Source organism: Engystomops pustulosus, chromosome 10, assembly GCF_040894005.1.
Source record: "Engystomops pustulosus chromosome 10, aEngPut4.maternal, whole genome shotgun sequence".
Taxonomy (NCBI): Eukaryota; Metazoa; Chordata; class Amphibia; order Anura; family Leptodactylidae; genus Engystomops; species Engystomops pustulosus.
The window spans coordinates 38,500,007-38,518,297 of NC_092420.1; the positions used below are offsets into that span (position 1 = coordinate 38,500,007).

Sequence of the window (18,291 nt, forward strand, 5' to 3'; positions counted from 1 at the left end):
GGTGAACAGGAAAAAAAAAAGTTAAAAATCCAGTACAGAATTGATGCTTTTCTACTCGTGACCTCAAAAAAAAGTTCCTAAGTTTTCAACAATAGGGGATAACAACCCCAAAATGGTAAAACTGGAAAAAGCATCTCATCCCGCAAAAAAAAATGCCATCACATGGTCCCAATAACGAAAAAAGCGAAAATTTTATAGCCTTCAAAAGGGGCCAATGAGGAAACTAAAATCCTCACAGCTGCAGGGAGCTCCTTCCCTTCTGCGCCTCGCTGTGCGCCCATAAAACAAGTAACGGCCACATGTGGGGGGTCTCTGCACTTGGGAGAAATTTCATAACAAATTGTATGGTGGGTTTTCTCTTTTTATCTTTTGGAAATGTGTAAATTTTATGGCTAAATGAACGTATAACTGGCACAATTTGACCATTCTAAATTTCACCTCCATTTTGATTCAATTACTATGAAGATCTCAAGGGGTTAACAATCTTCATAAAAGCTGTTTCTAATAGTTTGAGGGGTGCAGATTTGAAAATGTGTTGATTATATAGGGGGGTTTTAATGCTAAATATGTAAAATTTAATTTCAAACAGTATTTATCCCCAAAATAGTCAATTCTGAAAATATACGGAAAATCGCTATTCGATTTGTAAGCCGCGTGACATCAAAATAAATTATCCAGACATTTCAAAAATTATGAAAATATAAAGTAGACATATGGGAAATGTTATTTGGCAAATTATTCAGGTGGTTAATCTATCTGCCTGAAAACGCAATGATTTCGAATTTCGAAAATGGGAAATTTTTCAAAAAATTCATAATTTTTTCTTTTTTTTGTAAATAAACGCAAAACTTATCAGCCAAAATTTACCACTAAAATGAAGTACAACATGTGGGGAAAAACAGTCTCAGAATCGTTTAGATAAGTAACAGTGTTCAAAAGTTATAACCATAAAAAGAGACGCAGATCAGAATCCAAAAAATGGGACTGAGCTTTAAGCTACAAAATGGCTGCGTCCTTAAGGGGTTAAGTAACAGAACACCTTAGGTAAACCACCTGTAAGGGCACTTTATTTGTTTACAGTTTACTGATATTTGTGTTATGGGTAATTTCCAAAATATGACAGACACTTCTTGCTGGGTGGAAAATTAGGTCACAGCTTTATTTATTTTATATACAGTATTAACCCGTAATATCCAAAATCAGGCACTTGGAATAAAATCGCGCTTTTTGAGCATCATTCTCACCATCTACCTGTGCCGTACTAGATCACCACACTTACAGTGCATGAAATGGACCATGCCGGAGTTAACCGTATGCCCGGCCTGCTCTACAGCAGTAGAATTCCTAGCACCTTGCCAGATAACTCGGGGAACTTTCTTCAAAACTTAGTTTTCACAATTTCTGAAAGAAGATTGCACACTGCCAAGGTCTGTCTCATTAAGGTCAATAATACAGCCTCTGGGAGGACCTGAATCCAGTTTAAGCCCTGGATAGACCTCCAAAATACATCTGCCTGTTGAATACCCCAAAAACTTGTACCTGAAATATGTACAAATGACACAGAATCCAAAATGTTGTCATGGAGCAAACATTAAAAGAGAACCTGAAACATTAAGAAGGTAAAAAAAGCAATCCCACAATAAATCAGGCAGTGAGCAAAGCATGTAGACCTCCCAAACCTCATAACTTCCACACCTGGGAGGCCGGCTCTAAACCCCTCAGCTGCTGCCCCAATCTGAAAGGAATGTGTGCCCTCATAAGATAAGAAAAGATAGGTAATCCTTTACTAGTCCCACAGTGGGGAAATTCACACCCAGGATTCACATCTTCTTGGGTCCAACCTAAGACCCTCAACATATTTAAAATATCACCTGAAATTAAATATGGGAAAGTGAGGGGAGGAGGCACTTTCATGAACTAAAAATTGGGACCCAAACCGAGATAAAGATAAAATCACCTGAGACACTGTAATCGGGCCAGAGACAGCCCCTAGAAACCTGTACAGCTGTACCTGACCAATATCGGGCAACTTTTACGCCTATGATAGTATTGTATCGATATACAAACACTTGGGCCAAAGTGAATCATTCCTTAATAAACAGAGGGTAGGAGGGTGGTTGAACGAGAGACAAGATCCCTGATACAGATGGTCACAAAACTAGGGGTTAGGCTAAAGGCAAAGAAAACAAGGTCTTGTATCCTAAGGAGAAAACTGCTGGGTAGCACCTAACCACAATGTGTGAAGAAAATGGCCACCGGGTGGACCCCAGACCTTCCATAGCCGATATTGGATGCCATTGGTGAAAAGACCTGGAGACTCAAACTGGACATATTGCAGCCAAAGTATAAAACACTCAGTACATGTCGGGCCCAGTACACAACAGGGAAAGACCCGGAAGGGAAGAATAAGATTACAACAAGTCAATAACAAACTACAACCCTAAGTTATCAGCACAGAAATCAATTCTCATATTGGAAACAGTAGCCCCACAAATCAATACAACCACAAATGGGAAGAGATCCAGAAAAGTCAGGTTCTGGATTGGGCCAGAGTCAGATCACTGTGGTACCCGAGGTTCTGCAGCACAGGTCCCCAAATTCCAACCAAAACCACAGGAGACCTGGCCCTGGCCGTCAGCATGTAATAACATTGTATGGCAACAAAATCATCACTAAATCGTAAGGTGCACATGAAGTCTGGTGATAATACGGATGAGATGTTCTGATATTATAAAACAAGCACAAATGCTGTGAGACAAAAACTCCCCCAGCGGTGTAACCCTGCGAGCAACAACCATGAAGCCATAGAGAAACCGCACAAAAGACGTCTACAAAGCAATCAGCCTGTACAGTATATGGCTGAGGACCGAGCACAGGCCTCAAGCCTTATCCGGAGGGATATCACAACAATGCAGGAAAATGTAAACAAAGGAGCACAAACAGGAAAATTACGGGATCTACAGACAAATCGTCCAAATAGTAACTGAGCGAAAAAAAGGTGACATGTTAGACAACCCCCTACAGGAAAGAACTAAAATGTTTCCCACTGCAATAACTTTACTTCTCCATGTATAAAATTATCCCTGTACATGTCCCCTAAGATCCGCAAATCAGCATAGTAATCATATAAAGGAAATGAAGCAATGGTGGGAAGACAAGTATCACAATAATACTCACCGTCCACATAGCTGCTCAGTCTGGGGGAACAAACAAGAAACACAAAGCCAAATCAATAACCAACCAGGCCATTGGGGCCCCCGGCCGCCTACTGGTGGGGAAACACAACACGGATATAAGGAACATAATACATCTAAGCTTTCCCAGGAAACATCTCGTCATAGACCGACTCTTGGGGAAGGATAGGGGAAAAATGAGACAGTAGTGCGCTGGTTCCTTCTTTGGAACTATCCAAAGGAGAAATGTGCATGTCAAGAAATGGGGAGTGGAGGCTGAAGGGCAGGGGCACCTAAAAGGGGGCCCAACACCCCTCCCCAGGAAACGTATTTCTATATATTTTTCAAAGGACACTGGGATGGCCTATTGCAACTGTACTGAAAAAACAACCCACACTATTAAACACACATGAAATAAGGAAACAAAACCTAAAAAATGAACACAGTTAACCTTAAAAGGATCATCTTAACCCCATCTTTAGTGCACTCACTGCCATCGTTTCATCTGCAGGTGCTACCTTAAAAGGATAATTGGAAACGGGACAGAGACATACAATACGCACATGTGCGCCCCCCACAGGAGAGGCATTAGAGCTTATATCTACAGAGGCAGAAAATAGTCAGTGTCCCTTATTGCAGGACCATCAGCTCCGGGTCATAACCGGAACCTGTAAATGGTGTCATATCACCACCAGAAAGGCCACCTGTGTCTTGCATGAAGAATAAATTGCATCCCGATATGTGAACATCCCAGAATAACACTCAAGTGATTTTCACCCATCACATCTAAAAACAGAGAAAGCCTTGGGGTATTTATTGATAATCTCAGCTCCTTAGTGTTAGGGACTTGGGTCCATGTTGATAGAATTACTTGTTCCTTATCTGCTGTAAGCAGTTCTACAGACACAAGGGCCAGATATCAATGTAAGCATTGGCCCATATCCTCTCCCCAATCTATATGCGGGCTGTACATTATACAGAGTCTTTATGGCTACCTGCGTGGACAGGGGCCGGAGCTGCGCTAATATCTAGGAAACCCGTGTAATAAGGTCATAAGAGAGGAGACTATTCTGTCTCACCTTGGAATCTCTCGCACACCCGCAGCACCTCCATATTGAAGCTCAGCAGTTGCTGCAGGAATAGATGGACGATCCACAGGAACTGAAGTCACTGGAGGAACCAGGCGATGATCCTGGAATGACCCACTGCGGTCCCGCATATGCCGTCCATGGTTTCAAGTACCAGTCATCGTCTTAGCGCTCAGGACCCACCGGAGATGATGGGGAGCGCCGCCTGCGCCAGGTTGAATTAGACTCCGCAGAGCCGCGGCAGGAGAGCCAGTGTAACTCCCGGGCGGAGGAAGGGGATTATGGCTATGAGCTCTGTGACCATGGGGAACAAGATGTGGTAATACTGAAGTGACCACAGCCCCTGACTACAGGGGAGCGACAGAAAAGGCTGACACAGCAAGTGAGGGGTTAATTACAGCAGCTCCCTGACTGGGGAGGGCTGTAGTGACATCTTCTACAGATACAGCACATGAGAGGTTAATTACAGTAGCTTCCTGCTAAGGAGAAAACTGCAGTGAAAGCCTTCACAGCTGCAGCATGTGAGGGGTTAATCCAAGCAGCCCCCTGACTATGGGGTGGGGTTGTTGGGCTGCAGTGGCATCTGCCACAGACAACTACTGGGGACTGTACTGACCCCCCAGCAACCACCTGAGAAAGTGCAGGGGCATCCTCTGAGGACTGAGCACAACTAGTATGAGCTCCCAGTATTACTGTAGGAACTACAGCATAGCTCCCAACCGTCCCGATTTTGCCGGGAAAGTCCCGTTTTTCTTACCTCTGCCCCGCGTCACGGGCAGCTGTCAGATTGTCAGGGATTCCCCCCCCCCCGGGTCCCGCATGTCCCGGCGCTGTGTCCGCATAGTAAATACTTTGAAAGCCAGAACCCACAGTACAGAATGGCTTCTACAGACATCGGACAGGGAATCCTTTTCAGAGAAGTGTCGGGTTAGCGGAGAGCAGTGACCACGTCATCAGGGTCAGATCTCTATCCATATATGGTCACTGCATCTCCTGGGGTTCCCCAGAGCAGATATCGGGCAGGGAATCCTTTTCAGAGAAGTGTCGGGTTAGCGGAGAGCAGGGACCACGTCATCAGGCTCAGATCAGCATGGTCTCCAGGGCTTCCCCAGACACAAGCTCTTTATTTAATTAAATTAAGATTCAACCTGGGACCCTCTGCACTGTAGACAGGAGCCTTAACTAACTGAGCTATAAGCCCAGTGATACTTATCAAAGGATTTTTGGTATCTAAGAAGTGTTATCTGCCACTGTTACATTGTGACACAGACTTAATGCACTGATAGAGAGGGATCTTCTCAGAGATTATTATTGTAATTATTGAGACTATTATTATTATTATTATAAATTGTATTATTTTTATTATTATGGAGATGATTATTAATAATAGTAAAAATAATAATAATCATCTCAATAATAATAATAATAATCTCCATAATAATAATAATAATAGTCGCAATAATTACAATAATCTCTGAGAAGATCCCTCCCTATATACCAAGGCATTAATTCTGTGTCACAGTGTAACAGTGGTAGTCACAGTTCTTAGTTACCAAAATTCTAATCCTTGATAATCACAGAGGTCATAGCTGTGTCATTATTGTTCATGGACACTGCAGGTTCTAGGTTCAAATCCCAATGAGGATAATTTTTTTGGCATGCCGCCATTTTGTCCCTCTTTCTCTTTCACAAATGTTGGGAGGTATGCTACAGGGAGAGATAATGGGAGTGGTAGTGCAGGGAGAGATGACAGAAGAGCATGGAGCTGCACATGTGGTTAGTGAAGGAGCAGAGAACAGAGAAGAGTTACTACTACTGTACTGTTTCTCTGCATCCAGCTCCATGTATGTGGTTACATGAGGAGAAGCAGAGCTATTGCAGGGTCTCCTCACCTCATGGGAGGCCTGGGGTGGGGGAGGGTCTCCTCACCTCATGAGAGGCCAGGGGGTGGGAGAGGGTCTCCTCACCTCATGAGAGGCCTGGGGGTGGGGGAGGGTCTCCTCACCTCATGAGAGGCCTGGGGGTAGGGGAGGGTCTCCTCACCTCATGAGGGGCCTGGGGGTGGGGGGGTCTCCTCACCTCCTGAGAGGCCTGGGAGTGGGGGAGGGTCTCCTCACCTCAGGGCCGGTTCTAGACAAAGAGGGGCCCTGGGCAAAACTAAAAGGGGGGCCACAAAATAAAACTATTTTATGACCAGTCACAGTCAGCAAGAGGCTTCATTTAATATGGCAAAACAAACTATAATATGGGAGAATTTTAAAGAAGATAGATGGATGATAGGGAAATTGATGGGCAGCACGGTGGCTCAGTGGTTAACACTACAACCTTGCAGCGCTGGTCAACATCAGCAAAGAGTTTGTATGTTCCCTCTGTGTTTGCGTGGGTTTCCTCCGGTTTCCTTCCACATTCCAAAATATTACTGGTAGGTTGATTAGATTGTGAGCCCCATTGGGGACAGGGACTGATCTGGCAAGCTCTGTGCAGCTCTGCGTAATCTGTGTGCGCCATGTAAATAAAGAATTATTCATTATACCGTATATACTCGAGTATAAGCCGACCCACGTATAAGCCGAGACCCCTAATTTTACCACCAAAAACTGGGAAAACCTATTGACTTGAGTATAAGCCGAGGGTGGGAAATGCATTGGTCACAGACCCAGCCAAGTATATAGCCAGCCAGCCCCCTATAATATACAGCTTGCCCCCAGTAGTATACAGCCTGCCCCCCAGTAGTATACAGCCCTGCCCCCCAGTAGTATACAGCCTGCCCCCCAGTAGTATACAGCCTGCCCCCAGTAGTATACAGCACTGCCCCCAGTAGTATACAGCACTGCCCCCAGAAGTATACAGCCACCCCAGCCAGCCCCCAGTAGTATACAGCCACCCCAGGCAGCCCCCAGTAGTATACAGCCACCCCAGGCAGCCCCCAGTAGTATACAGCCACCCCAGCCTGCCCCCAGTCGTATACAGCCACCCCAGCCTGCCCCCAGTCGTATACAGCCACCCCAGCCTGCCCCCAGTAGTATACAGCCACCCCAGCCTGCCCCCAGCAGTATACAGCCACCCCAGCCTGCCCCCCAGTAGTATACAGCCTGCCCTCCAGTAGTATACAGCATGCCCCCAGTAGTATACAGCGCCCCCCCCAGTAGTATACAGCGTCCCCCCAGAAGGAAACAGTGAGCCCAGAATAAAAAAAAAAACGTATTTACTCATCCTCCGGTGGCCCCGATGCGCAGCGCTGCTCCCCCGATGTCATCGCGGCTCCTCTTCTGGCTTCCCGGCTCCTCTTCTTGCTTCCGCGCCGTCTTCTGTCTTCTTTAACATCGCGTTGGGCGCCGCAACTGTTCTCTCCCGTGCGGCGCCTAGTATGACGCGCCGCTGCTGACGTCATACTAGGCGCCGCACGGGAGAAGAACAATGGCGGCGCCCAACGCGATGGTGAGTAAATAAGTTTTTTTTTTTTTAGTCCATTTTTAATTATTTTTTGACTCATGTATAAGCCGAGGGAACGTTTTTCAGCACATTTTTGTGCTGAAAAACTCGGCTTATACACAAGTATATACGGTAATTATTATTATTATTAGTAAATAGAGAATAAGCGACATATATAAATGGTCAGATTATAGAGAGATAAGCATCTTCATCCGGGAATTCAACCAAGGGGTATTAACCCTTTCACTGCCAGGCATTTCTGGATATTTTGAGCAGAGCAATTTTTACAATTTTGATGTTTAAAATTTAATCGAAATTACAGCAAAAAGAATTAAAGTAAACCCAACAAACCACATATTTTCTGAAAGCAAACACTTATCCCATTTTCAAAATTGCATTAAAGAGTTTATAGACATAGGCGCCTTCATGCAATTTTGATTCAAACTGAAACATTTTATTAAAAAATACTTAAAATTTGACTTTGATGGCAAAAATGTGCTCCAAGCAGAAAATATTTCCCTTCCCATCTCCTAAATGTAATAGATGGACATGTGTAGAGTTCACAAATATCCCATATTGATATGTTCACATAAATAAATCCACATAATATCACTAAAACTGTAATAACTAGATATCTGCTTTTCAGCTACAAATTTTAAGCCAGTCACAACCTGCAAAATATAGCAATAAAACAGAATAAAAAGTAAATGTGCCATAAAACCTATAGAATTTTGAAAGCAGACAACCAGGCGATGCATTTGGCAATTAACATTAAAAATTTCCTCTAAAATATGTACAAATCCAGAATACTTATAAAAAGAAATTATACTTTCCTAAAACAGTAAGATGTGAGGAGATCATACATACGCCACATGTGTATATTCACCAAAATATGGAGCAAAGGGAATGCTAAATCCACAGGGGACACCAAACAATTATTGCATAAAATTGCACTGAGCTTTACACTGATTTATCATTGTATGTGCCCTTAAACAATGGTAACCCAATTAATAACTATATATCCATAAACCAAGCTAATAAGATAATAAAATTAATATTAGTTGATATTATCCCTTCTCAAAATGTAGTAATATATAAAGTGAATATTTCCATTATCTGTGAGGTGCAGCAGCTCATGTGTGCAGCAAATTCTCCCTGTACTGTAGACTGATGGCTAAGAATCTGGAGGGGGGACACTTCAGGGGGCTGTATCTCTGGCCCTGTGATACATAGAACCTCACTTCTTTTTTCCTATGAAAAAAGAGTCTCATCTTTTATATGAATCTAAATTTGTGTTTCTAAGGAAACAGAATATATAACAGAGAGAACTGTTAATCTGTCGTTGGGAGTGATTGTTATATATAAAAAATGTCACCTGATATTCTCGCTTTAAACCTGAAAATCTCTGGATCCGTGGCACCTAGAAACACAATTCAAGATTCATTTGCCCACTTTGCCTACCCATAGCGCCGGCCCTGACATTAGCATATAGCTTTAAACTCCTATTAATTAATTATTTTCTGGACTTTTTAGATTTATCTGGATCATATATGGAAAACCATTTGAACCTCTTGCTGCTCTAGGACATACTATTACATCATGGAGAGTGGCAGATTGTGCTCCAGACCGTAATAGTACCTTATGGACCTGATGAAGGTTCAGCTCTACACCTGAGCTGAACCGTCATCAGGAAAATCCCCATGTAACTCTGATCGTGAGTGTTAACCCTTTAAATGCATGCATGGAGATTCTTTGCTTGATCAGTGCCCCTTTTCTGGCAGTGTGTCAGCCTATACATCAGTATTGCAGGGTATTAAAATAAGTTTTATAAAAAGTTTTATAACGTTTATATAAGTTTTGAAAATTATTTAAATCGCAAAAAGCTTAAATTAATAAAAAAGTCCCCAAAGCCCTGTTACATAAAACACTTAGATATAAAATAATAAAGTGAATATCACCATACCAACTGTCACGGGTGTCCCTCTAGGTGTCAGCGTCCCGGCCCTCACTTACCTCTCCACAATCCTGCTCCGTCCAGGCTAGGCCGTGCGATTTAAAGGGCCAGCGCACCACTGATTGGTGCTGGCCACTTCCATGTTTCTATTTAAACCGTCGGCTCCCATCACTCTTTGAGTTCATAGCGATGAGAGAAAGCTTCCTGTTCCTTGCTCCATGTTCCTGTTTCCCGTTCCTGTGCTGTTCCCTGTTTCTGCCTTGATCTCCTGTTGCTGACCCCGGAATTGAACTCTGACCTCTGTATCTCTGCCGCCAGCCCTGACAACCAGCCTGTACCTGACTAAGAGACTGTCTCCTGTATTGGTACCTTGACCTTGGCTGCCAACTCGGGCTAGTCGCACCTGTGGAACGACCTGGTGGCACCCCGCCGCAGCAAGACCATACCGCTCTGGTGAAGACCAGGTGCCACTTAGATTCCGGTCCCAGGTGGTCCAGGGGGTTCACTGACCCCGAGGCCTGACAACAACCCCACATACAAGGTATCGCTGTGTCCATAAAGACCCATACAATAAAACAAGATCATTATTAAAGCCACATGATCAAAAAAAAGATCTATACTAAAATGGTAATGTTGTAAAGTAATACTTTCAACCAGCTTTATAGACCAAAAATTCATAGACTAATCCAACTTGAAAAATGGCAATGCAAAAAATTATAGATTTTTCCCCACATTAAGTTTTATTATAGAAAATTACTAAAACATAACCAAAAATATACAAATTTGGTACCACTGTAATCACACTGACCTGTAGAATACATTTAACATGTTACTTAGGATATAAAGTAAAAGCCCAAAAAAATTGTCAAAAATCAAGTACAGAATTGATGTTTTTTCTACAACCCCGCACAAAAAGAGTTAATAAAATTTTCAGCAATATGGCACAGCCACCCCAAAAAATGTTGCTGAATAATTCATGTAATCTGGCAAAAAATAAGACCTCATATGGCAACATTAACAGAAAAATAAATATTTTATAGCTCACAAAAGTGTGCCCCTGAACCAGCTTAAAACTACCGTATATACTCGAGTATAAGCCGACCCAAGTATAAGCCGAGGCCCCTAATTTTACCACAAAAACCGGGTAAAACCTATATATTTTTTACTCGAGTATAAGCCGAGTTTGGGTTTTCAGCACAATTTTTTGTGATGAAAAACTAGGCTTATACTCGAGTATATAAGGTACTAAATTCAATGGGGAAAAACTGGCTAATGTGTAACCCTCCTTCCCTTCTCTTCTTCGCTGTGCACCCATACAACAAATACCATCCACATTGAGGTGTCTCCATATCCGTGAGAAATTGCATAACAAATTTTAAGATGGGCTTTCTCTTTTTATTTTTTTGTGAATGTGTAAATTTTTTGGTTAGATAAATGTATTGCTAAAAAAATTGAACCATTCTAAATGTCATCACCATTTTGTTTTGCTTACTTTGAAGATCTTAAAAGGTTAACAATCCTTCTAAAAGCTGTTTCTGATAGTCTGAGACCGATGTTCGATTTGTACGCTGCATGACATCAAAATGAAATATCCAGATATTTTTAAAATGATGAAAACCTAAAGTAGATATATGGGAAATGTTAGAAATGTTAGATACGAAAATAGGGCTGAGCCTTAAGCTATGAACTGGTTGTCTCCTAAAGGGACACTTCTTATTTTATCAGGTCAAATTTATTTATGAGATTACCATAACTCTATACATAATCATCCTGTCTGTCTCACATTCAAAGCTGTATTTGATGATGAGAATTAGAGCATGAAATTTAAAAGCTCAAAATAATTGGGGCAGATTTACCAAAAGACAGTGGGGCACATTTACTTACCTGGTCCGGAGGAGATTCCAAAAGTGCATTGTCCGGGGACAATGCACTGTGCCGCGATTCACTTCATCACGCGCCCGTCTTGCTGAATGCGTCGCTTCCCTGAGCAGGTCCGCCGGAGTTCACAATCTTCCTCCCGGTGCATGTAAGTGCTTGGCTTGCTGCACAATTTTTAAGTTAAATACCGCGGATCGTCCGACAGCCCGCCTACCGATTTGTGTCGCATGAAAGCTGACGCAATTGCGCCAAAATCCAATGGCGTGCGACACAATACCCTTTTAAATATGGCGCAAATTCAAAATCGGCAGAATATCCGGCGTTTGTGCGGTTCGCAGACCCTTAGTAAATGAGCCCCAGTGTCACAGTGTTTCGGCTCATTCACATTGATGTTGTTTTTAACATCCTTGGTTCATTTAATTTCACAGATTCCTTACTGAGCCATTGATTTCAATGGGTGTCTTCACGTTGACTTTTTTTTTCCACCTATCCGTGGAAAAAAAGATGTGAAACCTGACCGCTGTTTTTCACTGGTGCGGATGCTGAAGACAGGTCAGTTTGTTTCACTGATGATACTGGGAACCAGATATGTTTTCAAACCAATGTTAACCCCTTAAGGACACAGGGTATTTTCGCTCATTTCTCGCTCTCCATCATCAAAAATCCATAACTTTTTAATTTTTTTTCAGTTTTTACAACTTTCACTCTAAGCTCCAAATAACACCTCTACTTTATTCTTTGGTTCGGTACGATCGCGGTGATACCAAATTTATACTGGTTTTATGGCGTTTTCATACATTTTCAAAAATTAAACGAATGTGTACAAAAAAGCATCTTCTGATGCTAATAACTTTTTCATACTTTGGTGTAGGAGCTGTCATGTTTTGCGAATTGAGCTGACTTTTTCATTGCTACCATTTTGAGGACTGTGTGACATTTTGATACATTTTTTTATGTCATATAAAAAGGTGTAAAAGTCGCATTTCGGACATTTGGGTACCATTTTCCGTTCCGGAGGTCACCGCCGGCAGTAACCGTTTTTATATTTTGATAGATCGGGCATTTTGGGACAAGGTGATTTTTACTGTTTATTATGTTTTATATCAGTTCTAGGGAAAGGGGGTGATTTGAACTTTTTAATATTTTATTAATTTGTCCCATTTTTTTCCTTTTTTTTTTTCTTCACTATTTCTTAGACCATTTAGGGTGCATTAACCTTAGATGGTCTGATCGTTCCTACCATATACTGCAATACAACTGTATCGCAGTATATGGCATTTCTGCACACAATACATTACAATGAGCCACTGGCTCATTGTAATGAATAGGCAGAAGCCATTCAGCCTCGGGTCAAACGAAGACCTGAGGCTACCATGGCAACCGATCACCGCCCCCCCCAATGACGTTTGGAGGAGCGATGATCGCATGTAACATGGCCGCGGCCATGCGCCTCCATGCTTTCAGTGCCGCCGGCAAACAACAGGTTAACACCCGCAATCGGTGCAAGCACCGACCGCGGGTGTTAGCGATGGGTCTTTGCTGCCATATGTAGCAAAGCCCATCTCTGTATGAAGAGGGCTCAGTCCGTGAGTATTCTTCATACACCCTTCATAGCTCCGTGGCGGATATATCCCCCACGGAGCGTGAAGGGGTTAAACCTTCAGGGTTTTTTTGCAACTGTGGGGATAAAACAAAAGCAAAATGGAGACACAAAACAACTGACACACAGCACAGACACCAGTCCTAAGATGGTTTCACATTGGCCCAAGGTGCCCAAGGCCATAATAGCCAGCCACTCCGGTATTCTGGGCCCAGCTACCTCAAGAAAAGGGTAGGGCCCGGTGGAGATGTCAGGGGGCTGTGTATAGTGAATACTGGGCGTGGTATATAGTGATAACTGGGGAGTCTGTATATAGTTATTTCTGGGGAACAGTATATAGCAATTGCTGTTTACTGTCTGGACTACATTCAATAGTGGCCCCAACCAACCTCAATCCGGCCCTGGTTATGCATATTCTGTTAAGCAGAGCCCACACAATCAAGAATTACTTGAGATACAGGATATGGTTCGTATCAGAGTGAATCCATACGATGTAAAACATGTACATTTGTTTCTCCTTTAAAGGGTTTTTGTGGTTTACCAGGTGCCTCACAACACTTTTTGATGGAGTGCAACGGAAATGTTAATTTTCTACATATGCAATTGAAGGCTGAAAAACAATTGTGGGTTGTAGTAAGGTGTAAACAGAATAGCACCAGGTAATATATGTGCAGAGGAGAACCAGCGCTGCACACTCACCAGATGCTGTGCTCTCTCTACAGAGCAGACTCCTCCCCTGCTCCTCCTCAGCCGGCACAACACAGTCATGTGACAGTGACGTCATACCGGGCCTTTCCCATTCCAAAATCAAGGCAGTGCTATTCCCCTGGAAACAACAACAAACGATCCGTCCTCCCGGTTACATGAGCGTCATCATCCCGTGCTAAACGCCAGCGGAACCGGTACTGGTACTAGACATGCAGTCCGAGGACGCCAGATACCTAAAGAGGTGAACATTGTGGGTGGGATGCGGCTGCTCTGCATTTATTGACGTTGTGGATGAATAAAAGTTGCTATATAGAGGCTAGGCCCATCCCATTATATACCATAGTCCTGTTATATACCATGTCTGTATAGTGCAACATGGCTGACCCTCTGCTACTGTATCCTGTACACACCCATACTGCAGCCTTCTCCATCACACCGAGTAATGGTCCTTTCTATAGGCTTGTGTGCCCAGCGGTGACAGGCAGGATATAGCAGGCCAGGGGGAGGTAATAAAGGGTTACCAGTGACCAAGCGTTCTATATATAGAACATAGTACATATACAGCACTTCAGAAGGACCAGTGCTCTGTGCACATAAATATTGCTGCTGCCACTGGCCGTATAGATGGCGCATCAGAGGTGACACCAATATCACTGGTATCAAAATATCACTGAAAACAGCATCTTTTAAGTTGCTTGGAACTGCAGGAAAATTCTTTGATTCCTGTCTGGTGTGCTGGGGCGATGGACCGGGTGCCCACAAAAAGGGCTCTGAGAGCTGCCTCGGGCACCCGTGCCATAGGTTCTCCATCACTGAAATAGATGGAGCATCAGAGGTGCCATTGCGCCATATAGATGGCGCATCACAGGTGACACCGCTGCGTGCATATAGATGGCGCATCACAGGTGACACCGCTGTGTGCATATAGATGGCGCATCACAGGTGACACCGATCTGTGCATATGATTGGCACATCAGAGATGCCACCGCATCATATAGTTGGCACATCACAGGTGACACTGATTCATGCATATAAATGGCGCATTAAAGGTGACACGGAGCCGTGTGTATAGCTGGCGCATCAGAGGTGACACCGCTGTGTGCATTTAGATGGCACATCTGAGGTGACACCGTTGCGTGCGTATAGGTGGCACATCGGAGGTGACACTGCTACATGTGTATAGATGGCACATCTGAGGTGACACCGCTGTGTGCATATAGATGGCCCATCAGAGGTGACACCGCTGCGTCTGTATAGATGGCGCATCAGAGGTGACAATGCTGCATGCGTATAGATGGCGCATCAGAGGTGACAATGCTGCGTGCGTATAGATGGCGCATCAGAGGTGACAATGCTGCGTGCGAATAGATGGCGCATCAGAGGTGACAATATTCGGCTTGCATATGCTTTATGCTTTACCTTGGTACATATTACATTACATTGCAGTGCAAACAAAGAAAAAAGGGGGCGAGTAAACACATCATCATCCAACTCATATCATTCGCCCATATGCTATTTACAATATGGTTTTAGACCTTATAAACATACCATTGTTTTCCTTCCCCTCCCCACCGTTTCTTCCCTCCCTATTACCAACTTTTGCACTATTCTCTCAGACAAGTCCCCATCTGCCCAGTGATCCCCGGAGATTCTCCATCAAATACCATTGTGTAAAGGGTCGCATTATGCAGAGTCTTTCTTCAAGTGTGAAATGGTGAACGACGACGTTTCACCATTTTTTGAATAGCTGACCTGTGAGCTTGGATTTGCGTCGCTCAGTATCTAATCTTTCTATGTGAAAATATTTTTTCATTTGGGAGATGACTCTCTGAACTAATGGGGTTTCCGGCTCTAGCCATTGCTGTAGCATGCGTCTCTTGACTACCAGGCATGGTGAGTGGAACAGTTTGGGCACATATGATTCTGTCCCATCTCCTTCCATGGTCTCTACTAGATCGCAGTGGAACAGGAACAAAAGTGGGGGTCACATGTCAGGGAAATTCCCCCCCCCCCATACTGCTTTTTTCTTTCCACAACTGTTGTGAGTGGGAGCAGTCCCATAACCCATGAAACAGTTCGGTAGCTGGAGTTTGGCATTTTGGGGCATGCCATTAAGCAGTCTGTGTGTTGTGGTGACGGTGGGAAATTGAATGCTTAGACCGCTCTGTGTAAGATCCTAAAGGCCCCTCCATCTTTTAATGGTATTGGTGTCTGGAGAATGAAGATACTGTTGTAAGCTATTGGCAAAGAAGGGAACAGTAAGTTCATTCTAGTGTTTTTTGAAAAATTAGTGCGTTGCAACTTTGGCACTTGTCCTCCCAAAAGGTTTGCTACCACTGATATATGGGGTCATTACAAACAGAGTCAAATTTTTCAAGTGTTTATTTCTGTTAATGTTGATGATTATGGCTTACAGTCAAGAAAACCCCCAAAGTGTACAAGATTACTCAAAGCTGGCGCACAGTCTTCATTAGTCTAGTGCACCCGGCATTGCTCTGGAAGTGTGAACCATTTTTGTTTTGTGTGGCAGAATTGTGGCACACATCAGTAATGTAGCCACGACACAAAACTGGCGCAGACACTTAAATACATGTGCAAGCAGAAAACTGAAGTCAGACAGAAAACTGGTGCAAACGCTTTAATAAATGTGGGCCATTGCCTCATAAAATTAGACTGTTTTATATTCCACACTTTTTTTTAACAGTGCCACCTTTCATTATAGCCCAGCCTGTGATCCTATTTACACTGTTTACACAGATCTCATTTTATGTTTCATATGAAGTGTTATTATCTTTTATATAAAATGTTGTTTGCTTATAGGTTAATTCAGGTACATTCAAGGATTTATATTGTGACGTCTGTTACCTATCAAATATAGCTTATGTCAGAATATATAGCCACAAAACTAAAACTAGCTATCAGTTGTTATCAGGTCACCATTTGATTTTTTAATTCTTTTAAAACAATAAATATCTGTTCCAGGTTTGCATCACGTGTCTGGTGTAGTGCGAGTTAGTGCTTGGTATTTATTTTATGGTTGCATATTTGTTTGGTGCAGGTTGGACCCCTGCACATTACTGATAGCACCTCCACTAACACACCATTTGTATATACTTTTTATACAAGTGTATATTTTGAGATAGGATAGTGCTGAGGACCTTCTTCTTGATCATTTATAATATAAGTTTCACTTTCTGAATTGAATTCCTGAGAAAGGAATAACTTTTATGCTAATATGTTTTAATGTATTGAGAAGCACCTGTATATCTAGTAAATACAGAAGAGAGTTTATAGTACAGGCAGTCCCCGGGTCCCCACTTCTCCTCCAATCACCGGCTGAGGCAGGTTATTAGTGCCAGTGTCAGCATAACAAGTAAAACAGCTGTTTTATATACATCCAAATAAAAGTGCTCACCTTTACTCGCCTCTTGCGCACAAGCTGCATAGTTATTGGTCATTAAAAATACGGATTAATGTTTAAACAAGGCACCTTATTGTGATCCACTTTTTACACCCTGTTTCTGTTTTTAGGAAAGTGAAAGGAGGTAACATAGATGTCCACCCTTCAGAAAAAGCCCTTGTTGTCCACTATGAAGTGGAGGCCACTATCCTCGGAGAAATGGGGGATCCAATGCTTGGTGAGAGAAAGGAGTGTCAAAAAATGTAAGTTATTCTCAAGTTTAAAGTTCATTCTGTGTTACGTTTCTTTAAATACATTTACATTATTATTTTTTTTAATCCCTTACTAAAGCACCCATTTTGCTCCTTAAAGGAGACCTACCATTAGATTATCTGAAGGTAGATGATTACAACTCGCCTCCCCGTTCCGTCCCCAGGTACAAATGAGCAAACATGCTCTGAAGAGCACCACTGTGTTCCTCCACTGCTTGATCCACCTACATAGTGTACAGAGAGCCATGTATGTGCAAGAACAACCTTGCCAGCACTTCCTAGAAGGATGTGCAAATTTGCAGAGGGAAAGAGTCCGTACACTTCATAGGCGGATCAGGGGCATAAATTTAAGGCTTTATGGCAAGGTGCTCCATCATGCTGGAAAAGGCATTGTTGATCACCAAACTGCTCTGGGACGGTTGGGAGAAGTTGCTCTTGGAGGACATTCTTTATTCATGGATGTGTTTTTAGGCAAGACAGTGAGAGAGCCGATTCCCTTGGCTGAGATGCAACCCCACACATGAATGGTTGCAGGATGCTTTAGGCCCCTTCCACACTAGCGAGTGTGATGCGATGAACTCGCATCACACTCACAACGCAAGCTGCCGGGAACGCACGGCCCGAACGCTGCACCGCGGGAGTGAACTCAGCATGTCAGTTCACTCCCGCGGTGCAGGGTTCGGGCCGTGCGTTCCCGGCAGCTTGCGTTGCGAGTGTGATGCGAGTTCATCGCATCACACTCGCTAGTGTGGAAGGGGCCTTACAGTTGGCATGAGACAAGACTGT

At 43.2% G+C, this 18,291-nt stretch overlaps 2 protein-coding genes across 4 annotated transcripts in view; one reads left to right on the plus strand and one right to left on the minus strand.

Annotated features, from left to right (window-relative positions):
- The window catches only part of NTMT2 (N-terminal Xaa-Pro-Lys N-methyltransferase 2), a 65,957-nt gene extending 52,048 nt beyond the window's left edge, over window positions 1–13,909 (minus strand). The window contains exon 1 of the mRNA XM_072128715.1: window positions 13,825–13,909. Within this exon, the coding sequence (XP_071984816.1) occupies window positions 13,825–13,909 (85 nt within the window). The remainder of the gene's footprint in view (window positions 1–13,824) is intronic.
- A 26-nt stretch (window positions 13,910–13,935) lies between these two features.
- KIFAP3 (kinesin associated protein 3) overlaps window positions 13,936–18,291 on the plus strand; it is a 94,406-nt gene continuing 90,050 nt past the window's right edge. For 2 of the 3 annotated variants that reach the window (XM_072128711.1, XM_072128712.1), the window contains exons 1-2: window positions 13,936–14,074; window positions 17,365–17,496. In XM_072128711.1, coding sequence (XP_071984812.1) covers window positions 14,043–14,074; window positions 17,365–17,496 — 164 coding nt within the window. In that variant the 5' untranslated portion in view covers window positions 13,936–14,042. Of the gene's footprint in view, window positions 14,075–17,364; window positions 17,497–18,291 lie in introns of those variants that run through there. The other variant, XM_072128713.1, reaches the window with a different exon arrangement.